This window comes from Sapajus apella, unplaced genomic scaffold (genome assembly GCF_009761245.1).
Source record: "Sapajus apella isolate SASKATOON/1434 unplaced genomic scaffold, GSC_monkey_1.0 scaffold47, whole genome shotgun sequence".
In the NCBI taxonomy this organism is placed as follows: Eukaryota; Metazoa; Chordata; class Mammalia; order Primates; family Cebidae; genus Sapajus; species Sapajus apella.
The window spans coordinates 13,398,354-13,426,269 of record NW_022436987.1 but is presented as its reverse complement, the minus strand read 5'-3'; the positions used below and the strand labels follow the sequence as shown (position 1 = coordinate 13,426,269).

Sequence of the window (27,916 nt, the reverse complement as noted above, 5' to 3'; positions counted from 1 at the left end):
GTCCCCCAGGACAGGGACCCTCATCTGCCTTACTGGTTGGCCCAGGCCCTGCCTGACTGACCACCTCCTCAGAGCACAGATCAGGGACCTCATGCATCTCTTTCTCATACACGTGCATTCTCTGTTGGCCTGCGAACACATTTGTTCTCCTCTTATAAAACTATTTATCGGCCGGGCGCGGTGGCTCACACCTGTAATCCCAGCACTTTGGGAGGCAGAGGCGGGTGGATCACGAGGTCAAGAGATCGAGACCATCCTGGTCAACATGGTGAAACCCCGTCTCTACTAAAACTACAAAAAATTAGCTGGGCATGGTGGCGCGTGCCTGTAATCCCAGCTACTAAGGAGGCTGAGGCAGGAGAATTGCCTGAACCCAGGAGGCTGAGGTTGCGGTGAGCCGAGATCACGCCATTGCACTCCAGCCTGGGTAACAAGAGCGAAACTCCGTCTCAAAAAAAAAAAAAAAAAAAAAAAAAAAACCCAACTATTTATCTTTAATAAAGCACTGGATATAAAAAAAAAAAATTAGCCAGGCATGGTGGCGTGTGCCTGTAGTCCCAGCTACTGGGAGGCTAGGGTGGCAGAATTGCTTAAGTCCAGAAGGTTGAGGCTGCAGTGAGCTAGGATCACTCCACTGTGCTCCTGCCTGGGTGACAAAGTGAAATCCTGTCTCAAAAAAAAAAACCAAAAAACAAAAAAACCAATTTTCTCATCTATCTCCATAACCAAATACCTTTATTTGTTTAACAAATATATTTGCAATTAAATGCCTGCTACGTAAAGGGACTATGCTAGGTATTGGGGATACAAAAATGAATACAACAAACTTACAAGCCTTCAAAGACTTTAGTATTTAGTGGAGGAAACTGACAGCATCCCCCTTAATAGAATGCATAAGAGAATGTAACTACTGCATAAAAAGGTAGAGAAAAGTGCTCTGCCATTCGGAGGAGAGAGGGCATTTGGGTGAGGATACCAAATAAACCTTCCTGGAAGAAGGCATCAGAGTTGGAGCTAGAGGAGGATTTTAATTGGTAAAGATCAGTTGTTGAGAAAGCAGAGAACAAAGCATGAGTAAATGCACAGGGGCAGGGAAATACATGGTGAATCTGAATAATCTTTAGCCTTAAATGCCAGGCTAAAAAATTGGGGGAGACAGGATATGGTGGCTGACACTTATATCCTAGGACTTTGGAAGCCTGAGGCAGGAGAATTTCTTGAGCCCAGGAGGTTGAGGCTGTAGTAAGCCATGCTCACACCACTGAACTCCAGCATGGGCGACAGAGTAAGGAAAGGAAGGGCTCAGGTTTTTTTAGTAATACACAACATATACATGTACAGCACGTACAGACCATATACAGCTCCAACCACATCTGTTTAGAACATACACTTCTCATATAACCCTCACAGCCCCACAGCCCCTTTGAGCCCTCACTGACAGCCTACCTTTTTTTTTTTTTTACTTTTTCTGTGGTTGCAAAGCTGATGGTTTTCCTGAGTTGCAGGGCCCAAGATGCAGATGACTTCATCACTCTCTCTTCCTGAGAGATAAGGCTTACTGCATACATGCCAAAGTAGAGGCTCCTCTCCTTAGCATGAGAGCAGGCACCTGCTCCTGGGAAACTTCTTCATGTCCCTCTCTGCACCCCAAGCCCCATCCATCTCTCAGATAACACCAGAAGACTCCACCCTGACTGTTCAGGTTCTCCTGGGTGACATCCCTGGTACCCTGATACCTGGCTCCCCCTCCTCACTCGCTCCTCCTCCAGGCAAGGGTCATCCTCAGGTGCAAGATGCTGCCAGCATTTCCCATTTTGGCTTGGACTGTCATTCCCCCCAGAATTCATTCCTTACACTGTTCCCTAATAAAATCCATCTCAAAAACTCTAGATTCCTTCCCAGCCACTTCTTAACCCAGGAAATAAGTAGAAGCTGTGCCCTTTGTCTCCCTCTTTCCCTGGCTGGGATTTGGGCCTCGAGCTTCCAATCCCACTGAGAAGTTCCAAAGCAAAGACTGTCACCAGAATATAAGTGGCTTCCAAACTGAGGGCCCCGAAAATCAGTGCTGCAGAAGGAATACCAAGGCCCCTCCAAGCCAGACAGTCACTAGTGGCACCCACAAGCAGAAGCTCTCTCTTGTCTAATCACAGCAGGAGGGGACCATGGAAAGTTGTGATGGCCTTTCCTCTGACACCTTGGGTAGCAAGAACAGTGATGGTCATGGCTGGACAGAGATGAGTGGGCAGCTGATGGAGAGGGGACACTGGCGTGGGGGTCAGGAGACATGTATTCTTACCCCAGCTTTGTCATGGGCCCCTGGGTAACATTGTGACAGCTGCATTCCTTCTGTAGCCTCAGCACCCTTGACTATAAACATAAAAAGGTCTCTCTTGGCTGGGAGCGGTGGCTCATGCCTGTAATCCCAGCAATTTGGGAGGCTGAGGTGGGTGAATCGCTTGAGGTCAGGAGTTCAAGACCAGCCTGGCCAACATGGTGAAATCTCATCTGTACTAAAAATATAAAAATTAGCTGGGCATGGTAGTGGGCACCTGTAATACCAGCTACTCACAAGGCTGAGGCACAAGCATTGAACCCAGGAGGCAGAGGTTGCAGTGAATTGAGACAGTGCCACTGCATTCTAGTCTGGGTGACAGAGTGAGACTCCATCTCCAAAGGAAAAAAAAGGTCTCTCTCTTCCGGCTGTAATGTCCAAGGAGGCTTGGGAAGTGGCAAGTCCAACTTCCACATACACCTTTATTTTTACAATGCTCAGGACTCAGAGGCAACGCTGTCCCGTTTTGGGAGGTGATTAGGGCTGCTCCTGAGATAAGGGAGAAATGGCAACAGGAAACCTATGCCTGCCATCCTCTTGTCCCCCATATTACTTCCAAAACAGGGTCCCAAATACCCAGTACACTGGTGGGTGTTTATTAAATTTGTTAATAAAAACTACCTTGGGTTGGGCGTGGTGGCTCACACCTGTAATCCCAGCACTTTCGGAGGCCAAGGTGGGCAGATCACTTGAGGTCAAGAGTTCGAGGCCAGCCTGGCTAACATGCTGAAACCCTCTCTACTAAAATGCAAAAATTAGTCAGGTGTGGTGGTGGGTGCGTGTAATCCCAGCTACTAGGGAGGCTGAGGCAGGAGAATCACTTGAACTGTGGAGGCAGAGGTTGCAGTGAGCCAAGACTGTGCCACTGCACTCCAGCCGGGGTGACAGAGCAAGACTCCCTCTCAAACAAAACAAAACAAAAATCTATCTTGGCCTGATACAGTGGCTGATATCTGTAATTCCAGCACTTTAGCAGGCCTAAGCGGGAGGATTATTTGAGACCAGAGTTCAAGACAAAAAATTAAAAAATTAGGTTCTGCTGGACAAGGGGGCTCTCTGCCCTGTTCTTTGAGCCAGCTCAGAGGACACTGCCCTGAAAAGGCAGCCCTACTCATTTCTGTAGGGTGCTAGAAGGGGTTCTGGCTGGGATTCTATTAAGAGGAGCAAAGGAAAGCTCCTCAGACACCCAGGAGGGAGCTCAGGCTGTGGGGGGGCCAGTGCAGATGTGGGGAAAGCACACTGGGTCCTTCACTTGCTTGTAGCTATGGTGGCATTTACAAGCATTCTCTCGGGGCATTTTCACCCCAACCAGAAGAGGAAAGAAGAGCAAGAACTTTGACATTTTACTGGTAAGATTGCCAAAGCACAAAAAATTTAATTGCTCCAGGCCACACGGCAGAAAAGTGGCCAGGTGGATTTCAAATTCTCCACTCTGTACCTCTGACTTCCTGTCTCACAGCCTGGAAGGATAGTAAGAAAGTACTTAGCCCTTTGCTTCCTGGATATCAAAGGGTAAACGTAATAAATGCTTCCTAGCTCCCTCCCCTGCCCAGGGCTCCAGGAAGCTCCGCTGGCTCACAGGGCTACTTCAGGGCTCTATCTAATTAGCCTCCCTCTCCCTGGTGCTGTATTAGCCTTGCATGGCCTATGGGTATACAGGGCTAAGCTCTGCCTTTTGTACAAACACACTTGCAGCGTCAGGCTCTCTCAAAGGACAGTTTCACTGAGCTCATTCGCCAGTTTTAGCCACAGAAGGGATGGAAGTCTTGGAGAGATCCTCACAGCCTTGGCCTTCCTTTACCCACTGAATCAGAGGTAGACCACCAGCCCCTGACACCTGCCCCTGCCTCACTTATGCTGCAGGGCCTCTCAGGAACCCTGCCCAGCCCACAGGGCAGACATTAGTCACACAGTAGACATTAGTGCTCAGAGCAGAGAAGGGAAGTTCTCTTCGCCCCTTGTAGTGTTTCAGTGGTGGTGACTCAGGGTCTAGAACTTCCCAACCACCCTAGTTCTTTCTTCTCTGCACCATATACCATGGCCTTCACAACAAGCCTGTCACTGTGGGTGTGGTTCTCCCTCTAGTCTCTGACTTCTGGGTTTTTTCCACTGTACCAGAGCTGCTTCCAACAGCCCTTGCTTGGAGTTGGCAGCTCTGTAGTTTGGTCTCACTCTGCAGGAGGCCACACCCAGTCTTTAAAGCTACAGGGGCAGCTGAAAGCTACCTCAGTGGGGAACTCCCAGCCTCGGCTTCCTCTCCAGTTGTCTTTTGGCTGCAAACTCATGATGTCACAGACAATCCCCGACTCGACCCCCACCACAAGCTAGTTCTCAAGCACCGAAATTCCTCCTCTTTCCTAAGGAAGGCTGCCTGTCAACCACAGATGGGTATAGGCTGTGCCAACATCTCCATGGTAACCATGGGCCGCAGCTGCTTGCCTTGATCCAGAGCTTGCACCCGTGACAGGGCTCCCTTGCAAGGAGGGCGGGCTGTCACAGTAGACCCATTACACATCTCACTGTCATCCTTGCATGGGACAGCTTAGGGAGGCAGCACAGCTGGTGCACCATCAGGAGTTCTTTGAGGAAGGTCTGAAAGGGGACAGGCGGAGAAGGTCCTCTCTTCTTTGTGTAATCGATTTTTCAGGGTAGGCTATGGGGCTCCAATGTTAACATTTTTTCAGGGCAATGGGTGAAAGTTGAAAATGTGAGTTTGTTATTTGGCTTTAGACTTTGCTTTCTTGGGGGGTGCAGGAAAAAGACTGCAATTGATTAGGCAACTATCCCAGTTCCTTGACACCTCTAACTCCATATAATGTCCCCTAGGCCAGTTGAGGAGCTCTAAACTAGGGGGGCTATTTATCCATGAGGAATCAAAGACTCCAGAATGAGAGGGGGGCTAGCGATGGCCAACAAGAGGAGAGCCCACCTGACCTGCCCCATTTTGAGGATCGAGGAGGTATCTTCTGAGAGATTCTGTTTCCAAGAGAAAAGCAAACCAGAATACAAATTGCAGCTGCTGCTGTTCCTCCTGCTCCTCACCTCAGTTCTCTAAGCACATCTCCTCCGCTTCCAACCATAGTACTAGCAGGCAAGGGTTGGGAATGAGCCTGAAACTCAATGTAGCAGACAGGAGCTCACAGCCTTCCCTGATCCCTGCGTATTCGTTTATTTTATTTTTTTGAGATGGAGTCTCATTCTGTTGCCCAGGCTGGAGTGCGTGGTGTGATCTCAGCTCACTGCAACTTCTGCCTCCTGGGATCAAACAATCCTCCCACCTCAGCCTCTAGAGTAGCTGGGACTATAGGCACATGCGATCACCCTCGACTAATTTTTGTATTTTTAGTAGAGATGGGGTTTCACCATGTTGGCCAGGCTGGTCTTGAACTCCCAATCTCAAGTGATCCACCCACTTCAGCCTCCCAGAGTGCTAGTATTATAGGTGTGAGCCACTGTGCTCAGCCTTAATATGTACTAAACCCTTTAAATTCATTATCTAATTTAATCCTCAGAACTACCCTTTTTTTTTTTTTTTTTCACGTAGTCTCACTCTGTTGCCCAGGCTGGAGTGCAATGGCGTGATCTCAGCTCACTGTAACCTCTGCCTCCTGGGTTCAAGCAATTCTTCTGCCTCAGCCTCCCCAGTAGCTGGGACTACAGGCATGTGCCATGGCGCCTAGCTAACTTTTCGTATTTTTAGTGGAGACGCAGTTTCAACATGTTAGCCAGGATGGTCTGGATCTCCTGACCTTGTGATCTGCCCGCCTCGAACTCCCAAAGATCCCTACCTGGGATTACAGGTGTGAGCCACCGTGCCCAGCCAGAACTACCCATTTTAACAGAAACAGGAACTGAGACTTAGGGAAGTAAAGTAAATGCCTAAAGTCACTTGGGCATATGTGCTAGAGCCAGGGCTCAAAGAAAATGAAATCCAGAGGCTGGGCATGGTGGCTCATGCCTGTACTCCCAGCACTTTGGGAGGCCGAGGTGAGTGGATCATGAGGTCAGGAGATCGAGACCATCTTGGCCAACATGATGAAACCCTGTCTCTATTAAAAATGTAAAAATTGGCCAGGCGCAGTGGCTCAGACCTGTAATTTTAGCACTTTGGGAGGCCGAGGTGGGTGAATCACCTGAAGTCAGGAGTTCAATACCAGCCTGGCCAAAATGATGAAACCCTGTCTCTACTAAAAATACAAAAATTAGCTGGGCTTGGTGGCACGCACTTGTAGTCCCAGCTACTTGGGAGACTGAGGCAGGAGAATCACTCGAACCTCAGAGGCAGAGATTGCAGTGAGCTGAGATCGAGCCACTGTACTCCAGCCTGGGTGACAGAGAAAGCCCCGTTTCAAAAAAAAAACCCAAAAAACACCAGAAACAGAAAACAAAACAAAACAACAACAAAAACAAAAATTAGTTGGGCATAGTGGCATGAGCCTGTAATCCCAGATACTTGGGAGGCTGAGGCAGGACAATTGCTTGAACCAGGGAGTCGGAAATTGCAGTGAGCCAAGATCACGCCATTCCACTCCAGCCGCAGAGCGAGACTGTCTCGGAAAAAAAAGAAAAAGAAATCCAGGTAGCAGCTTAGCAGCTGGGTAGGCTCCCTGCATGGAGACCAGGAAAGGCTACTACCTCTAAGACCAGAAATAACAGGGTGCTTCTCTCAGTAAGCTCCCAAGGAAATTGCCAGGCCACGCTGAAGAGGGCTCTCACTGATCTAATAAGGCAGAAAATCAATGAGGTTTACATGAGGGCTTGCGGCTCAGAGGCTGCTCCCTCAGGGATCTGAGCACCAGGAATGCAATGGGGACCAGCTGACCATCTGGAGCAGCTCCTGCCAACCTGTTTCTGTGCCGCTTTGTTAAGTCCCAGAAGCAGGGGATGGAGAAACAGAGAGTGACTCTCTCTGAGGAAGCCCTATTTTTCTATCTTACTGCCCAGGTCTTTCAGAAAATAGACATCTTCCTGCTCGCACCACTTGGCGAGCTCTTCACCTCTCCTAGGAACATGGAGGTGCAGACAGCAGGGCCTCCTGCTGCTCTGCATTGTCCTCTAGCAAGAGGGTCCAAGGCAGTAATCATCTTACAGTAGAAACCTCAGGTTTGGGAGCCACACAGACCTGGGTTCAAATCCTAACTCTGTTCCTACTGCCTGAATGCTTCTGGACGAGTCACTTAATCTTTTGAAGCCTTAAGCATCTGTGACATAGAAAAAATGAAACCCCCCAACTGAAAGGTTTAATGTAAACAAAAGTACTTGGCACAAGGTAATTACCCAATAAACCATATTCCTATTGAAGGAATGACCTGGGAAGAGGCGAGTTTGTGGTTCCTGTTCTGACAGTTTGTTTTATCTATTTGGGACTGTAATTTTTTTTTTTTGAGACGGAGTAACTCTGCTGTGCAGGCTGGAGTGCAGTGATATAGCATGATCTCAGCTCACTGCAACCTTCATCTCTTGGGTTCAAGCAATTCTCCTGCCTCAGTTTCCTAGTAGCTGAGACTACAAGGACACTACCTGGCTAATTTTTGTATTTTTAGAAGAGATGAGGTTTCTTTTTTTTTTTTTTGAGACGAAGTTTCACAATTATCGCCCAGGCTGGAGTGCAATGGCGCAATCTAGGCTCACTGCAACCTCCACCTCTTGGGTTCAAGCAATTATCCTGCCTCAGCCTTCCAAGTGCCTCCCAGCACTTTGGGAGGCTGTAGTGGGTGGATCAAGAGGTCAAGATATCAAGACCATCCTGGCCAACATGATGAAACCCCGTCTCTACTAAAAATACAAAAATTAGCTGGTGTGGTGGCATGTACCTGTAGTCCCAGCTACTTGGGAGGCTGAAGCAGGAGAATTGCCTGAACCCGGGAGATGGAGATTGCAGTGAGCCGAGATCATAGCGCTGCATTCCAGCCTGGCAACAGAGCAAAACTCCATCTCAAAAAAAGAAAGGAAAAGAAAAAAGAAGAACACTAAATCTTCAACTACCATAATAGAAAGTCAGTAGAAAATAACAAAACTGATAAGAATGGTATACTGTCTGCTAAACGAGTGGAAAGTAATTGATTCAGTGAAGAGGGAATAAAGGGTAGAGGCAGTGGGATAGTGGACATAGTATTTTGAAATGTGCCTTCTAGTGCTTTTCACTTTTTAAATTATGAGCATGTATAATGTTGCTAAAAAACAAAATTAATTTTTGAAAAGTCTAAAGCCAGAAGAAAAAAAAAAACCACAGTAATGGCCCTTTGAATTCTTTTGAGGGCCTTGTGCATAATGGATGCTTAGCTGTACCAATAGCAGAATTCAAGCCTCCCTAGTGACTTCAGATTCAATAATCCATCTCCCTCACTGAACTTTTGGAGAATAAAGCAGTCTCTCAGCCTCAGAGCCTTCTGTACTTGTCAGTGTGAGGCCTGATAGAAATAAAATAGCTCTCCTGCTCCTAATTATTTATATCAGGTAGAAGAAAAAGTTCCAGCCTGCAAGATCAGATTAGGGAGACAGTGAGGAGGGTAGGGAGATAGGGGTCATTAGTTTCAGATACACAGAATTTGCATTCAAGAGCTGAATTTCTTTTCTTTTTTGTGTGTGTTTTTTTTTTTTTTTTTGAGACGGAGTTTTGCTCTTGTTACCCAGGCTGGAGTGCAATGGCGCGATCTCGGCTCACTGCAACCTCCGCCTCCTAGGTTCAGGCAATTCTCCTGCCTCAGCCTCCTGAGTAGCTGGGATTACAGGCACGCGCCACCATGCCCAGCTAATTTTTTGTATTTTTAGTAGAGAAGGGGTTTCACCGTGTTGACCAGGATGGTCTCAATCTCTTGACCTCGTGATCCACCCGCCTCGGCCTCCCAAAGTGCTGGGATTACAGGCTTGAGCCACCGCGCCCGGCCTCTTTTTTTTGTTTTTGATGGAGTTTTGCTCTTGTTGCCCAGGCTGGAGTGCAATGGTGCAATCTCGGCTCACCACAACCTCTGCCTCCCAGGTTCAAGCAATTATTCTGCCTCAGCCTCCTGAGTAGCTGGGATTACAGGCACGCACCACCACACATAGCTAATTTTGTATTTTAACTAGAGACGGGATTTCTCCATGTTGGTCAGTTTGGTTTTGAACTCCTGACCTCAGGTGATTGCCTGCCTTAGCCTCCCAAAGTACTGGGATTACAGGCGTGAGCCACCACACCCAGCTTCAAGAGTTGAATTTCAATCTTAGCTCTCCACTTCTGAGTTGGACTCAGGGACTTTTCACCTATTCAAGCCTGTTTATTCTTAAGTAAGCTCCACAAGGGCACAGACCTGTTTTGCCCATCATCTAGGATAGTGCTTTGTGTTTCTGAGACGGAGTCATGCTTTGTCACTCAGGCTGGAGTGCAGTGGTGCAATCTTGGCTCACTGCAACCTAGGACTCCTGGGTTCAAGCTATTCTCGTGCCTCAGCCTCCTGAGTTTTTGGGATTACATGTGTGTACCACCACACCCAGCTTATTTTTGCATTTTTAGTAGAGATGGGGTTTTGCCATGTTGGCCAGGCTGTTCTCAAACTCCTGACCTCAAGTGACGTGCTTGCCTTGGCCTCCTAAAGATCTGGGATTACAGGCGTGAGCCACCGTGCCTGGCCAGGACAGTGCTTTTTAATAACCTGAGGCTTTTTATTTTTACTTTTAACACAGGGTCTCACTCTGTTGACCAGCTTAAAGTGCATGCTCATGGCTCACTGCAGCCTCAATTTCCCAAGTCAAGCGATCCTTCTACCTCAGCCTCTGGAGTAGCTGGGACTATAGGCATGTACCACCACACCTGGCTAATTTTTATTTTTTGTAGAGATGGGGTCTCGCCATATTGCCCAGGTTGGTCTTAAACTCCTGGTTTCAAGTGATCTGCCTGTCATGGCCTCCCAAAGTGCTGGAATTACAGGCATAAAGCCACCCACTACATCTGACCAATAACTTGAGACTTTATTATTTATTTATTTATTTTTGAGAGGGAGCCTCGGCCGGGCACAGTGGCTTACGCCTGTAATCCCAGCACTTTGGGAAGCTGAGGTGGGCGGACTATAAGGTCAGGAGTTCAAGACCAGCCTGACCAACTTGGTGAGACCCCGTCTCTCTTAAAAAAAAATTAATAAATAAAAAATAAATAAATAAAAAGAGAGGGAGTCTCACTCTCTGGCCCAGGCTAGAGTGCAGTGGTGCAATCTCGGCTCACTGCAACGTCTGCCTTCCGGGTTCAAGTAATTCTCCTGCCTCAGCCTCCTGAGTAGCTAGGATTACAGGCTTGAGCCACCATGCCTGGCTAATTTTGGTATTTTTAGTAGAGACGCCATTTCACCATGTTGGCCAGGCTGGTCCTGAACGCCTAACCTCAGGTGATCTGCCTGCCTTGGTCTCCCAAAGTGCTGAGATTACAGGCGTGAGCCATTGTGCACAGTCAACTTGAGACGTTACAAGGAGAAGGCTGTAGATTGATGCACAGTAGCTTCATAATTATTGATTGAATCGTGAGGATGAAATAAGAATGGTCATATAGCATGGCAAATATTCGACAGAGATCTAATAGATAGTAGATGGAAGTAAACTACCTAATAATAGTTTCTTTCCCTTGATCTCCACCTCAGCTTTTTACCAATGTTGTTATTATATGGCAGCCTATGTCAATAAGCTTTGAACTGAAGCCTGGTAATGGTAAGTAATAATAATAGAGTCATGAACCTCATAATGTTTGGTCAACAGTGGACTGCATATACAAGGGTGATCCTATAAGGTTATAATACTGTACCATACTTTTACTGTACGTTTCATATGTTTAGATACACAAATACTTATTTTTGTGTTACTATTTCCTCACACTATTCTGTATAGTAACATGCTGTATAGGTTTATAGCCTTGAATCAATAGGCTATACCATACAGCCTCTATGTGTTGTAGGCTACACCATCCAGGAGGCATAGCCTACAACACTTTGGGAGGATGAGGTGGGAGGAATGCTTTGTTTAAGTACACTCTGTGATGCTTGTACAGTAATGAATTCATCTAATGATGCATTTATCAGAACAATTCCTCATTGTTAAGTGATATATGGCTGTAATATTAATAAATGATAAAAAGAACATTTATTAAATGCTCATTTTGAGCCAGGCACTATTCTAACCACTTACATTTATTAGCTCATTTAACCATCACAGTAAATCTGTAAGTACTACTACTATTATGGTCACGTTACAAATTAAGAAACTGAAGTGGGAGGAGACAGAAAGAGAGAGACAGACAAAGAAAGAGGATGCATTGGCTCATGCCTGTAATCCCAGCACTTTGAGAAGCCGAGGCAGGTGGATTGTTTGAGCCCAGGAGTCCAAGACCAGTCTGGGCAACATGGCAAGACCTTGTCTCTCCAAAAATTTCAAAAATTAGCCAGGCATGGTGGCATGAACCTGTAGTCCTAGCTACTCAGAGGCTGAGGTAGGAGGACTGCTTGAGTCGGGGAGGCTGAGGCTACAGTGCTGTGATTGTGCCACTGCACTCCAACCTGGGCCACAGAGGCAGACATAGCCCCTTTAAAAAAAAAAAAGAGAGAGAAAGAAAGATAAACTGAAGCATGGAGAGATTAAGTAATCACACAGCTAGCCAGCTGGTAAGTGGCAGGGCTGGAATTTGAATCCATGCAGCTCACCTATAGATCTTGAGTGATTCATCGTATAAGTTAGACTTTTCTTAATCTATTCATCTGACACAGAAAATGGATCACTATTGTATTTTTTTAAGGAAATTCCGTCTTACCTAAGCTATAATTGTGATATATAACTGTTATAATGTCAAACCACCGTATTTAGGACATGCTAACTGAAACCTGTTAGTAACCTTGTTTTGAAGATAAACCCTGTGCACTATTGAATCAAGTTTCAAGGTTGCTCTCCTGGTAACTCAGCATAATCTAAATGGCTTTTTCTTTTAACTCAAGTTTGATCCCAACTTCTGTTTAAAGAAAAACTAAGCCGAGTGCAGTGGCTCATACCTGTAATCCCAGCACTTTCCAGAAGCTGAGGCAGGAGGATTGCTTGAGCCCAGCAGTTCAAGGTCAGCCTGGTCAACACAGTGAGACCCCATCTCTATGAAAAAAATTTTTAAAAATTCACCAGGCATGGTGGTGTGAATTTGGAGTCCTAGCTACTCAAAAGGCTAAGCTGGGAGGATCCCTTGAGCCCAAGAGTTTGAGGCTGCAGTGAGCTATGATCATGTGGCTGCACTACAGCCTGGGCGACAGTGTGAGACGCTGTTTCAAAAATAAAACAAAAGAGCTCATAATTTGGTGAATGCAGATCACCACAAAAAAGTGTCTACTAATCAATCTAGTAAAGATGATCTAAGAAAATCAAATATGCGCAGGTTTTGGGGGGAAAATAAAAGCACAGAAGAAAGCACTTTAATTTCCTTTGAGGGATATTCCTCCATTTAGTTTTCGAAAGTTAAACAATAAAATCAAGAAGGTGCAGCAGTATTTACTATGTGGCTGGGGGAAGCCTTATCAACATTAATTATAGCAAACACTTGTATAGCACTTGCTGTGTGCTGGACTCTGCTCAAAGTGGCTTATAGACACCCCAGCTATCCTCACAACAACCCTATCAGTTAAATGCTACTACTAGGCCTATTTTGTAGGTGGAGAAATGAAGGCACATATTAAGTAAATGGTTCATAGCTAGTGTTTTAGGCAGGTAAGATTTGAACCAAAACAGTCTAGGACCAAAGTATAGCATCCAACACATGCTATTTCATGGGCCTATTGCTGCAGGGATGTGGATAAATCCTGTGAAGTGTCCATCAGAACACTTGACTTTCTCTCTATTCCTTACTCTGAAGGTCTAAATGTTCAAGGGCAATAAGGATCTGGTTGATATATGTGAAGTCTCAAGGACATGTATTCAGCACAGGTATAACCTGTTCTCAAGAATAACCAGGTGGCCGGGCATGGTGGCTCATGCCTGTAATTCACTTTAGGAGGCTGAGGCGGGTAGATCATTTGAGGTTAGAAGTTCAAGACCAACCAGGCCAACATGGCAAAACCCCATCTCTACTAAAAATACAAAAAATAGCTGGGTGTGGTGGCAGATGCCTGTAATCCCAGCTACTCAGGAGGCTGAAGCATGAGAATAGCTTGAACCCAGGAGGCAGAGGTTGCAGTGAGCTGAGATTGTGCCACTGCACTCCAGCCTGGGTGACAGAGCGAGACTCCATGTCAAAAATAATAATAAAATTTTAAAAAAAGAATAGCCAAGTGCCAGAAGTAGATACAAATGGGTAGGACCAAAATTTACAAGAACTTGGCTTAAAGAAATAGGATCACTAATGGATTCTTCTCTAAGAATATGAGCCTCTTTGTTAAGGATTATCTTTTTATTCATTTATTTATTTAGAGATAGGGTCTTCCTCTGTCACCAAGGCTGGAGTGCAGTGGCATGACCACAGCTCATTGCGGCCTGGACTTCCCAGGCTCAAGCTATCCTCCCACCTCCATCTCCTGTTTCCTGAGTAGCTGTGACCACAGGCACATGCCACCATGCCTGGCTAATTTTTTTTTTTTTTTTTCATATAGAAGGGGTTTCACCATGTTGCCCAGCCTGGTGTCAAACTTTTGGGCTCAAGGGATCTACCTGCCTTGGCCTCCCAAAGTGCTAGGATTACAGGTGTGAGCCACCATGCCTGGTCATTTTCTAACTTAAAAAATTAAAAAAAAAAAAAAAATTAAGAGGCAGGTTCTAGCTGTCACCCAGACTGGAGTACAGCGAGATGATTATAGCTCACGGCAACCTCAAACTCCTGGGCTCAAGTGATTCTCCTACCTACCTCCTGACCACAGGTGCATTTCGCTATGCCCAGCTAAAAGGATTATTACTATTATTTTTTTTTGAGACAGAGTTTCACTCTTGTTGCCCAGGCTGAAGTGCAATGGCATGATCTCGGCTCACTGCAACCTCTTCCTCCTGGGTTGAAGTGATTCTCCTGCCTCAGCCTCCCGAGTAGCTGGGATTACAGGCATGCGCTATCACGACCAGCTAATTTTTTTGTATTTTTAATAGAGACAGGGTTTCTCCATGTTGATCAGGATGGTCTTCGAACTCTTGACCTCAGGTGATCTGCCCGCCTTGGCCTCCCAAAGTGCTGGGATCACAGGTGTGAGCCACTACGACCAGCCCAAAAGGATTATCTTAAAGGGAATGTCTAGGTGCACAGGTATCTCTTTGTTAGAAAAATCTCAGGTTGCCAGGTGCGGTGATTCATGCCTGTAATCCCAGCACTTGGGGAGGCTGAGGCGGGTGGATCATGAGAGATTGAGACCATCCTGGGTAACATGGCAAAACCCCGTCTCTACTAAAAATATAAAAAATTAGCCTGGCATAGTGGCAGGCGCCTGTAATCCCAGCTACTTGGAAGGCTGAGGCAGGAGAATTGCTTGAACCTGGGAGGCAGAGGTTGCAGTGAGCCGAGACTGCACCATTGCATTTCAACCTGGGAGACAGAGTGAGACTCTGTCTAAAAAAAAAAAAAGAAGAAGAAGAAAAAAAAAAAAAATCTCAGGTTGCAGGTTAGAAAAAGAATTTAAGTGCATAGAAAAATGTCCAGAAGAAGATGCACTGACCATTACCTCAGCAAAGACTTGGAAGTAATGGTACAGAGACACTTTCTATTTTATAGACTTCAGTACTATTCAAACCTCAGGAAAAAAAGGCCTATGAATTATGCTTTCACTACGTATGTAATTTTCTTCTTGAGAGGCAGGATCTTTATCTGTCACCCAGGATGGAGTTCAGCGGTGCAATCATAGCTCACTAAACCTTTTTTTTTTTTTTTTTGAGATGGGAGTCTCACTATGTCATCTAGGCTGGAGTGTAGAGGCACATGTCAGCTCACTACAACCTTTGCCTCCTGGGTTCAAGCGATTTTCCTCCCTCAGCCCCTCTAATAGCTGGGATTACAGGTGCCTACCACCATGCCCAGCTAATTTTTGTATTTTTTGGTAGAGACAGGATTTTACCATGTTGGCCGGGCTGGTCTTGAACTCCTGACCTCATGTGATCCACCTGCCTTGGCCTCTCAAAGTGGTGGGATTACAGGCGTGAGCCACTATGCCTGGCCTGTAGCTCACTGAGCCTTGATCCTCTTGCCTCAGCTTCCTAAGTAGCTAGGACTATAGGTGAGCACCACCACATTTGGCTAATTGCTTTTTTTTTTTGGTAGAAATAGAGGGTCTTACAACATTGCCCAGGCTGGTCTTGAACTCCTGACTTCAAGGGATCCTCCTGCCTCAGCTTTCAAAAACATTGGGATTACAGGTGTGAGCCACTGTACCAGCCTATAATTTTTTAAATGAACATTAATGGGCAATAATATGTGTCATCCCTTTTCACCGTCTCTGTTCACTACTTAGCTAATAGGACCAGAGAAGTAGATTTTAGAGTAATAAAGGGCTTTGAACTCTAACACCTAGGAAACTGACATCTGATGGAAAGGCAAATCCACTAAGTATAGACATAGACATTTCTGTGACTATAACTAGTGTATAGTTTAGCCTTTTTTTTAGACAGAGTCTCTCTCTGTTTCCCAGGCTGGAGTGCAATGGCACAATCTCGGTTCACTGCAACCTCCACCTCCTGAGTTCAAGCGATTCTCTTGCCTCAGTCTCCTGAGTAGCTGGGACTACAGGCGCACACCACCATGCGCGGCTAATTTTTGTATTTTTAGTAGAGATGGGGTTTCATCATGTTGGCCAGGATGGTCTCGATCTCTTGACCTCATGATCCACCCACCTCGGCCTCCCAAAGTACTGGGATTATAGGCATAAACCACCGCGGCTGGCCTAGTCTTGTTTTCTTGTTTTTTAATCCACGTGTTCCATCTGTTTACATTTAATGTAATTGTTGATCGTTGGATTTAAGTCTATCATCGTGCTATCCGTCTCTGTCCACAGATAAACTCTTACTTATCTTACACTTCAACCTCAGCCCACTCTTGGTATCAGGCGTCCCAACAAACACAGCAGGTTGCCACATGGCCAGAGGGTATTGATTTTTCATGTTGTTGTTGTTTGATGGGGTGGGGTAGAGGAAGGAGCTGGATCTCTGGTTCCACCTCAACAGGCATAATTCCATTTTGTCTTATGTATTAGGGATTCTGTAAAAGATTATGAAAACAGAGTTCTGCAGTTACAGTTTGAAAGCCACGAGATGACAAGATTTCCAGTCTCTTCTGTGACTTTAATATACACCCAAACAAGGAGATGGACTACTATACTAACTCAGGCTGATCACTCCTGAACCAGGTTCCAGGCAATACTCCAGGTCTGGAGATTTTAACAGCTGAAAATAACTAAGACTCCCCTGGCCTCAAGAACTGGGAAAACAGCTGAGTCCTGCAGGAGCTAAATTGGGAAAGGGCAGAGGTAATCCTAAGGAATCCCATGCAAGTCTTGACACTGGAGACAGCAAACCTAAGTTTGAAACACGCAGCTTCCCATTCCAGACACTGTCAGCGCTAGAGAGATGGTATATGCAACAGGAAATCACTTTCTGGATTAAACTCTCAGGCTGGATGGGTGGGGTTACCTTTCTAGTTATAGATATTAAAACATTCTTTTGTTTTCCATCCTAAAGTGGATTTTATAAGGTACCTTGCTCATCTTTGTAATTATGTCTAAAGCAGAGTAACACTACTTTCTTTCCAGAAAAGACTCATTCTCCTAAGGCAGGACATGCTTTTGTTACAATATTACATTTCATAGCCCTCTGGGCTCACGGACCTACTAGGCAGACTAACCCCATAATGTGATTTGTCACAAGTAAAGCAAAGAATAGAGTCAGGGGCAGAAATGACAAAGGAGTTAAAGGAAAAACTAGGCAATGGAAGCCTGGGCTGAGGAATAAAAACTTGAAACTTCACAAACATCCCTTCTCCAGACTAGAGAAACCTTAGCGGTTTAGGGTAAATCCTAGCTCTGACACTTACTGGCTGTGTGAATTTGAATAAATTACTTAACCTCTAAACCATTTCTTATCTGTACAAAATGTTGTATTACCTACTTGCTTCTTCAGCTGTGGGAATGAAGTGAGATACAGCAGAAAAAGTGTTTGGCACAGTGCTGGTTTATGGCAGCCCTCAACCATCAGTGGTGCTATTATTTTCCACTATGAGAAGGTGAAGGGCCATAAAAGGCCTATGCAGCTGCCAAAGTTCATTGTTAAAGGAATCCAAGGCTCAAATATTTCAAGTGTAAGCTAGAAATGAAATTCACAGGTGTCACTGGTGAAATCACCCTTGCTTCCTTTGCTCCCAATGAGTTGGTCACACACACTACTCAGGCCCTTTCTATTCACCAGGACTTCATTTTAATGTAGACCATTTCCTGTGTGGCTTATTCCAAAAGTCTTCTAAGTCTGTCCTAATTGCCAAGTTATTTAACCCCTGCCTCACCCTCCACCACCAGAAAAAACTTCCATAAATGCAACTTGCTTAAAATTTTCTCCTAAGTCTCCCATGCCTAATAGGTAAGGTCTGAGTATTTTACTTTAGCATACAAGGCCATTGACAACCTGAATTAAAATGGTTTTCCGAGCCTTGTCACTCCCAACTCTCCAATCTAACACATTTTTCCTGTTCTCCTAACGTATTTCAGTCTTTCAAACCTTCACACCATCACGCTAGATGACTTTCTTCTCTCACGAAATCTTATTCAACCTTCAAGACTTAGCTAAAATGCTCTTTTAAATGAAGTCTATCCTGTCTTCCCAAAATTGTCTTTTCTTCCTTCAGGCTTCATATATCTATCTACATATATATGCGTGTGTGTGTGTATGTGTGTACACACACACACAGACACACAGACAGGGCTTTGTCTTAATCTCCAGGCTGTAGTGCAGCAGTGTGATCACAGCTCATTTCAGCCTCAATCTTCTGGCCTCATGCAATCCCCCTGCCTGTCCCAGAGTAGCTGGGACTACAGGTACATGCCACCACACCCAGCTAACTTTTAAAATTTTTAGTAGAGATGAATTTTTGCTATGTTGTCCAGGCTGTTCTTGAATTCCTGAGCTAAAGTGATCCTCCTGCCTTGGCCTCCCAAAGTGCTGGGATTACACGTGTGACCCACCATGCCCAGTTTACAACTTAATCTTCAACATAGCACTCAATAGAACATTTTTTTTTTGAGACGAAGTTTCACTCTTGTTGCCCAGGCTGGAGTGCAATGGCGCAATCTCAGCTCACCGCAACCTCCATCTCCTGGGTTCAAGCCATTCTCTTGCCTCAGCCTCCCGAGTAGCTGGGATTACAGGCATGCACCACCACTCCCAGCTAATTTTGTATTTTTAGTAGAGACGGGGTTTCTCCATGTTGGTCAGGGTGGTCTTGAACTCCTGACCTCGGGTGATCCGCCCACCTTAGCCTCCCAAAGTGTTGGGATTACAGGCGTAAGCCACCGTGCCCTGCCCTTCTTTTTTTTTAGATGAAGTCTCACTCTGCTGCCCAGGCTGGAGTACAGTGGCACAATTTTGGCTCACTGTAATCTCCACCTACCAGGTTCAAGTGATCCTCCTGCCTCAGCCTCCCTAGTAGCTGGGATTACAGGCATGCGCCACCATGCCTGGCTAATTTTTGTATTTTTAGTAGAGATGGGGTTTCACCCTGTTGGCCAGGCTGGTCCCGAACTCCTAACCTCAGGTGATCCTCCCGCCTCGGCCTCCCAAAGTGCTAGGATTACAGGTGTGAGCCACTGCGCCTGGCCTAACTGAACATTTTATTTATGTCTGCCTTTCCCAACAGACATATTTTTTATTTCAATCATTTTTCTATTTGCTCCACTGTGGCAATAACATATTTGAAAGCAATTTGACTTTGTGAAAGTATATCTTTTAAGGGATTATACTGTTACTATACCGATCTGAAAGAGAAATGGGAAGACTGAAGGCAGGAAATGACGTGGCCTCTTTCCCTTTACCAGTTCAAGGTCTCGATAATTTTTTTTTTCCTGTAAAAAAAGAGATGAAGTCTCACTATGTTGCCGAGTCTGGTCTTTTGAACTTCTGACCTCGTGATCCACCTACCTCAGCCTCCCAAGTAGCTGGAACTACTGGCATGTGCTACCATGCCTGGCTTAGGTTCTGACCTGTAGCAGTCCTTACATGAAGGATAACCAGCTTGTAATGTGGCCTAAAATAAGATGAACAGTTCTTAGGCAGCCCACCCAAGTAAATTAACACATAATGAGAAACCAGAGATGTGTTAGAGTTAAAAGAGTAAGTATAGAAAGTTTTACTTTTTTTGTGTAATTTTTAATACAAGACATCTAAAGTCTTAGATAAACAGTAAGTTGATCCCATCAGGAACAAAATATGGCACGAATTCCAGAAACAAGAACATATCTTTTTTTTTTTTTTTTTTTTTTTTGCACTTAGGCTTTTCAGTCACTATGCAATGATTATCGATTCGCCAAGGACAGTAACAGTCAAATACTAGAGAAAAGGAGATATGAGAAACATCTTTTATTTCTTCTAAAGAGATGAAAATAAGTTTCTTTTATATTTCTCACTCATAAGATTTTTAAACTCTTAAAAATGCAATATCCTCTTTTCAAAGCACATGCCATCTTAAAAAAAATCTTAGCAATGTACATTTGCACTCAAAGAAAAACATGCAGCGCCATTGTCTTCTGACAAAATTCTGCATTAAAAACCCTATGCAACTTTCTGCAAATATGTTCCCTCTTTATTATTCAGGGACTCCAAACCACAAACATTCAGTGCAATATTTATTGTTTCTTATTTCCGTAGGAAACACAGGACCAATGATGTCTTCTGACAACTGTTTCCTGATGGTTGAGCAACAGTCTCCCTTTGCTTTATTTTAAAGTATACTTTTTAATTTGCTGATGTAAGGTATAATTGGAATTCAGTAAAACTTGAGGATCCAATGGAGGGTGGAGGATGAAGGATGGAGGAGAAATACTTAAGGTCTACCCTGTGCCATAAACTTAGGAAAAAAATTTACACAGAAAAAAACAAAATAACCACCAAAAAACCTCAGATTTTATCAATGCACCCTTTAAAAAAGTGTTTTTTTTTTTTAATTTCTGAAAGCAGCTTAATGTGAATCAAAAGCAGTTCCTGAGTAACTGCAGTAAACAGTCTTTTAAAATATATATGTACATACACATGTACATATATATGTGTGTATATATATATATATATATATTTGCAACTTAGCTCATTTGGTTCTGCCTTAATTTACCTCCCCAGGATTTAGTCCCTTCTTTCCTTTCAGTCCCCAATGTGCAAGTACAATAGCATCAGCTCTGGGAGTCGGCGTGGAGCAGATGTTTCTTATCACTCCTGTGAGGTCATCTGCTTGTCTGTCAGGCCAGGTTTCCAGAGTTGCTGCAGGTCATAGTTCTCTCAATCTCACAAAACCTGTGAGCATCATGGACACCTCACGTTTTCTTCATCAGACGCCGTGACTGCCACGTGTGGAGCTTGTTGTAGGCTGTCTGGAGCATCTCTTCTATGTGACTTACCAACTGAAAAACACAGCAAGACACTTAACAACTGGGCAAAAGCAGGGGAAGTCATTCCTTCCAACCAAAACCTGGCACATACTTCAGAGTGTAGTTTCCGAGCTCCTCTGTATTTCCCTAGTAAATGAGGTAATGTGCAAGCCCTCTGAGAAGGCTCTGTCAGAGACATTTCGTATGGAAAGGTAAAGAAAGTGGGGTACAGTGAAAAGGCTGCAGTTGTAATGGCTGTCCTGTCATTAACCAACAATAGGACAATATGAAAGTCACAATTGTGCTCCAAGCCTCAGTTCCTTCCCTCAAACGAGGTGTATCAACTAAATTGGTGATTTCTAGATTGAAATACTGGTCTGCCAACTTGGGCCAGGATGGTGGTATAAACTTTTTTTTTTTTTTTGAGACAGATTTTTACTCTGTTGTCTAGGCTGGAGTGCTGTGGTGTGATCTTGGCTTACCAGAGCCTCCACCTCGCAGGTCCAAGTGATCCTCCTGCCTCAACCCCCCTGGTAGCTGGGATTATAAGCATGCACCACCCCACCTGGCTAATTTTTGTATTTTTAGTAGAGATGGGGTTTCACCGTGTTGGCCAGGCTGGTCTCAAAGTGCTGGGATTACAGGCCTGAGCCACCGTGCTGGGCCACATTTTTTTTTTTAAATAGTAGAGATGGACTCTTGCTATGTTGCCCTGGCTGGTCTCAAACTCCTGGGCTCAAGAAATCTTCCTGCCTCAGGCTCCCCATGTGCTGGAATTACAGGCGTGAACCACTGTGCCCAGCCTTGTATATACATCTTAGCAGAACATTGGAAAAATGCCTATTTTCCTGAAGATTCTGATTTAACAGGCCTGGGATGAGACCCAAGAATCTTTGATTTTCAAAAGCGCCTGCAGTTAATTCTGCACAATTTTGTGAAAGTTTTCTATTTTTAGGGTTTTTCCAACTCCAGCATTTCAGGAGTTCAATACAACTCAGCAGATTACAGAAACCCTAAATGGTTTCAATGCTTCATACAATGTGCTATGTCATCTCTTGGGTAAAGACTGTAGATCTGGCTGGGTGCAGTGGCTCATGCCTGTAATCCTATACTTTGGGAGGCTGAGGTGGGTGGATTGCCTGAGCTCAGGAGTTCGAGACCAGCCTGGGCAACATGGCAAAACCCCATCTTAAAAAAAAAAAAAAAAGTCTGTGAGTAGGTTAAGAATTTTACTTTCATCACGGACATAGCTAGAAGTCAACAGGATCATATGGAATCTTTTTTATTTCTTTAAGAGACAGGGTCTCACTATGTTGCCCAGGCTGGAGTGCAGTGGCTATTCACAGGTGCACTTTTAGTATACTACAGCCTCAAACTCCTGATCTCAAGTGATCCTCCTGCCTCAGTCTCTTGAGTAGCTGGACTACATGTACATACTACCATATCTGTCTTACACTGACTTTTGAGGTAGAAGTCTCTGGAATATCTGTTTCCTTGGAGGTGGACAGTCTTTATGTATTTGGAAGTAAAGTTTTGCCAACTCTAGGAAAATGGAGAGGAGATAAGGAAGTCCTAAATTCTTTTGGCATGTCAATACCAGGTCTGAGACGCACAGAGTTAAAAAAAAATTCCCCTTATTGCCATACCTATTTATCATTATGGGGGAAAAGGATATTTAGTTTTGTTTGGAAACTATAAAAATTACTTATTCTGCTTGATTGGCAGCAGTATCTAGATCTATATTGTCAACTGGAAGAGATGAACACCATATCCTCCTGTAAGGCTGCACATGGCCTCAGCATCCTTTTCTTTTTTTTTTTTTTTTGAGATAGAGTTGTTGCCCAGGCTGGAGTGCAATGGCGCTATCTCTGCTTACTGCAATCTGTGCCTCCCAGGTTCAAGCGATTCTCCTGCCTCAACTTCCCAAGTAGCTGGGATTACAGGCACTTGTCACAACAACTGTTTAATTTTTGTATTTTTAGTAGAGACAAGGTTTCACCATGCTGACCAGGCTGGTCTCAAACTCCTGACCTTAGGTGATCCACCTGCCCTTGGCCTCCCAGAGTGCTGTGATTATAGGTGTCAGCCACTGTGCTCAGCCCTCAGCATCCTTTTCAACACAGCACTCCAAGCAGTTATAATCAAGAGAAGGCACATGACCTGAAACCTATCTGCCATTTTTGCCCTGCTGTGGGAAGACACTCCAAGCTTCTATTCTAAGTAATGCTGTTTTATACTTTAAGAAAACCCACTGAGAATATGTAGGGAATAAATATGAAAAATCTTACTGATGATTATTCAGCATTCAACTGTAAAACTCCCCTTTTAGTTATTGAATCTTTTTTTTTTGTTCAGAGGCAGGGTATCACTATGTTGCCCAGGCTGGAATGCAGTGGCTATTCATAGATGCAATACCACTACTCCTGACCTCAAATGATCGGCCTGCCTTGCCTCCTAAAGTGTTATAGTACGCTAAGGCTAATTTATGATGGAAGAAAAAAAGTTTTTGGGTAAATTTAGTGTAGCCTAAGTGTACAGCGTTAATAAACTCTGCAGTAGTGTACACTAATGTCCTAGGCTTTCACATTCACTCACCACTCACTCACTGAGTTTACCCAGAGCAACTTCCAGTCCTGCAAGCTCTATTCATGGTAAGTGCCCTATACAGGTAGACCACTTTTTATCTTTTATACTGGATTTTTACTGCATCTTTCCTATGTTTAGATACACAAATACTTACTTTTGCACCAATTTAATACCAAAATGACAAAAGTAAATAAATAAATAGATACATAAATACCACTGTGTTAAAACTGTCTACATATTTAGTATAGTACTGTGCTGTATAGGTTTGTGACCTAGAAGCAATGGGCTAGACCATACAGCCTAGAGTGTAGCAGGCTATATAGCTAGGTTTAAGTACACTCTATGAGGTTCATACAACAAAACTGCCTATCAATGAATTATTTAGAACATATCTATGTGGTTAAGCAACACATGACTGTACTATTCTTCCCAAGGTACATCTGGGAGGACTTGAATAACGCACACACAAATTATTTGATGTGGTTGCTCTAACCTTGCTTTAAATGCAATGCTAAAAATGCTGGGCACAAAGGGACGCCTCTTAATACCTCATCCACTGACCTTCCCTGCTGTAAACAATTAGGGAAGCTGATGCCAAATAGAACCCAGGAATAGTTGTGCTTACTGTTAGTAGTGGCAATTCTATCTTTCCTTATGCTACTAGGTTTGTGCCTGCTATTCAGTTTTTCCAAATTAAAAATTAGTAATATATATTTTGGGGAACATACACATAGATTGTAAAAAAAAATTTTTTTTTTGACACAGAGTCTCACTCTGTCACCCAGGCTAGAGTATGGTGATGCGACCTCTACCTCCTGGGCTCAAGCAATTCTCCTGTCTCAGCCTCCCAAGTAGCTTGGACTACAGGCATGTGCCACCATGCCAGGCTAATTTTTGCATTTTTAATAGAGACAAGGTTTCGCCATGTTGGCCAGACTGGTCTTGAACTCCTGACCTCAAATGATCGGCCTGCCTTGCCTCCTAAAGTGTTGATATTACAGGCGTGAGCTACTGCGCCTGGCCAGATTGTAAAACTTTCTAAGGGTAAGCATGGAGATGATTGTCCTTGGTTAGTCATGACCTCTGGAGGGGAGGAGGGAGTGGTATGCAACTGGATAGGGGCACTCAGGGAATATCTATGGGTTATGGTAACATTCTACTACTTTTCCTGATTGGTGAGTACATAGACAGTTGTTTTATTATCTCAAAAACATGTACATATTTTATATACTTCTGAATGCATGACACATTTCAATACTAAAAAACAGTACTATGAGCAACAGAAAATAACGAAGTATTGATGGGGCATGGTGGCTCATACCTGTAATCCCAGCACTTTGGGAGACCAAGGAGGGCTGATCACCTGAGGTCAGGAGTTTGAGACAAGCCTGGCCAACATGGTGGAACCCCGTCTTTGCTAAAAATACAAAAATTAACTGGGTGTGGTGGCACATGCTTATAATCCCAGCTACTGAGGACGCTGAGGCAGGACAATCACTTGAACCCAGAAGGCGGAGGTTGCAGTGAGCTGAGATGGAGCTCCTGCACTCCAACCTGGGTGACAGAATAAGATTCTGTCTCCAAAACAAAAAAAGAAAAATAAAGTATCTACTCATTTACATGAAAGCAAAGTCAATTTCATCATTTTACTACAAAGAGAAAGAAGATCAGGCAAAAATCAGACTGCTGCCTTACGTTTGTGCTTAAATACTGTCTCCGAATCTTTTCTTGGAATGGGCAGAGCTTCGTAACTTGGAATCGTTCCAAATTACTTTTCATTTTCACTACCTAAAAAAGATGAGAAACAATATAATTTGAGACCAAGAGAACAACAGGAACTTCTACATATGAAAGCTACTTTTCCTGTAGAAAAATTTTTAAAATGTAAAAAGAAAATAAACATATACCTATTATATCCCACTGTCAATACTTCAATGTGAACATCTTTCAGTCATAAATACTCATTTGGCCAAGCGTGGGGGCTCACACCTGTAATCCCAGCACTTTGGGAGGCTGAGGTGGGCAGATCATGAAGTCAAGAGAGCAAGACCATCCTGGCCAGCATGGTGAAACCCAGTCTCTATTAAAAACACAAAAATTAGCTGGGTGTGGTGGTATGTGTGTGTAGTCCCAGCTGCTCAGGAGGCTAAGGCAGGAGAATCACTTGAACCTTGGAAGGCAGAGGGTGCAGTGAGCTGAGAGTACCACTGCATTCCAGCCTGGCGACAGATTCAAAAAATAAATAAATAAATAAATAAATAAATAAATAAATAAAAAAAAGACAAGACTTGGCAGGGCGCAGTGGCTCACGCCTATAATCTCAGCACTTTGAGAGGCCGAGGTGGGTGGATCACAAGATCAAGAGATCGAGACCATCCTGGTCAACATGGTGAAACCCCGTCTCTACTAAAAATACAAAAATTAGCTGGGCATGGTGGCACACACATGTAGTTCCAGCTACTCGGGAGGCTGAGGCAGGAGAATTGCTTGAATCCAGGAGGCAGAGCTTGTGGTGAGCCGAGATTGTGCCATTGCACTCCAGCCTGGGTAACAAGAGCGAAACTCCGTCTCAAAAAATAAATAAATACATAAAAATAAAAAAGACTCATTTAAATAGTCACTCATTCATTTACTAATTCATTTAGAGACACAGTCTTACTCTATCACCCAGGCTGGATGACAGTGGTATCTGCAGTGGCAAGGTCATTGCCTCACTGCAGTTTTGACCTCTCTGGGCTCAGGTGATCACCTGAGCTACTTTTTGTATTTTTTATAGAGATGGGGTTTTGCCATGTTGCCCAAGCTGGTCTCGAGCTCCTGAGCTCAAGCGATCTGCCTGCTTCAGCCTCCCAAAGTGCTGGGTATAGTGGCTCATGCCTATAATACCAGCACTCTACAAAAAATTAAAACTTAGGTGTGGTGTTGTGTGCCTGTAGTTCCAGCTACTAGGGAGGCTGAGGTGGGAGAATTACCTCAGTCCAGGAAGTAGGGGCTACAGTGAGCTGAGATCACACCACTGCACTCCAGCTGGGGCAACAGAGTGACACCCTGTCTCAAATAAAATAAAATAAAATAGATTGTAGTATTTCAGTGTATCAACATACCAAATGCTTCTCTAAACCACCTTCTGGTAGATATTTAGGCAATTTCCTCTGTCTTAGACAGTGGTACATCCTCTCTACTAAGTATTTACATTCCTAATTATTTCCTAAATTTCTAAATGTTGAATTTCATTTGAATGTTGAAGTAAAAGCACTTACAAAAACACTGGCAGTGTTAAGAAAGGACTCTTGACAACTTGGTCAACATTGATCAGTGTAAGTTTTTGGTTCTTTCGCAAATTAGCTGAAAAAAATTCTTTTAAAAAAATTTATTTATATATTTTTTGGAGACAGAGTCTTTGCTGTGTTGCCCAGACTGGTCTCCAACTCCTGGGTTCAAACAATCCTCCTGCATCGGCCCTGCCAAAGTTTTGGGATTACAGGTGTGAGCCACTGTGCTTGGCCAAAATGTTCTTTTACTATAGCTTTAATTTATCTGCATACTGGTAGGTGTGAGCATTTCCACTTAATCTTCCCAGGCCACTTCATTTTTTAGTGGGTTGCTTATAAAGTGTTTGCCTATTGTTCTTAATAAGTTATTTTTTTTTAAAAAATGTAATCATGGTTTATAAAAGCAATTTATAATATTACTATTAATGTTACTTATTTCCATTTGTCTACTGTTAAATAGCTAGTGCTGTATTTGTCAGTTTTTATTTCAGATTTTGCTATCCCTGAAAAACTTATTAAACATAAATAACTTTACTGATGTAATTTGTTTTGGGTCCCTATTCACAGTGGCTTGGAGGTGGACAAGTTTTAAGTTGTATGATTATTAGTTATGGAACTGGTATGGATCTCAGTTTCCTAATCTATAAAATGGGTACAACTAGTAGCTACTCCATAAAGATGCTGTGAGGCTTACATGAAATAATGTAGGCAAAACAATTATCCCAGTGTTTGTCACACGGTAAAGACTTAATAAAACTTTCTAATTTCAAAACATCTTATACGTCAGTACCACCATTATCTGGCTGTCTTCAGAACTAGTTCTAACCTTTTCTTCTAGGAATGGTGTATTAACAGGAAAGCAGGACCAGAAATGCCGTAGAAGTTCTCCAACAGCTACATACAAGTGTTTCAATTCAGACTGAATATCATTTGGCACCATCTCTGCAAAAGGACAAGATGCACAGGGTGAAAGCTATTTTGATACATATAGTCTCAAAAAAATGACCACTCGAAGAATAAACTTGAACATGTTTATTCTTAGATAAGTTACTAAGTTTGTGGCTGAGACTATAAAATTAGATAAGTTACTAATTTTGTGGCTGAGACTATAAAATTTAAAAGTTCTGGAGATTTTAAAGAAACTTTCAGGTTTTCCCTTTATTCTAAGAGATAGTGAAGAAGAAAGGAGCTTTTAGTATGATATTAGACAA

The 27,916-nt window shown here is 43.8% G+C and overlaps 1 protein-coding gene across 3 annotated transcripts in view; it reads right to left on the bottom strand.

The window, feature by feature from the left end:
* Positions 1 to 19,589: 19,589 nt before the first annotated feature.
* The window catches only part of GTF2H1 (general transcription factor IIH subunit 1), a 48,435-nt gene continuing 40,108 nt past the window's right edge, over positions 19,590 to 27,916 (bottom strand). For 2 of the 3 annotated variants that reach the window (XM_032240924.1, XM_032240925.1), the window contains 3 exons: positions 27,532 to 27,647; positions 25,129 to 25,221; positions 19,590 to 20,880 (listed from right to left, as the gene is read on the bottom strand). In XM_032240924.1, coding sequence (XP_032096815.1) covers positions 20,794 to 20,880; positions 25,129 to 25,221; positions 27,532 to 27,647 — 296 coding nt within the window. In that variant the 3' untranslated portion in view covers positions 19,590 to 20,793. The remainder of the gene's footprint in view (positions 20,881 to 25,128; positions 25,222 to 27,531; positions 27,648 to 27,916) is intronic. The other variant, XM_032240926.1, reaches the window with a different exon arrangement.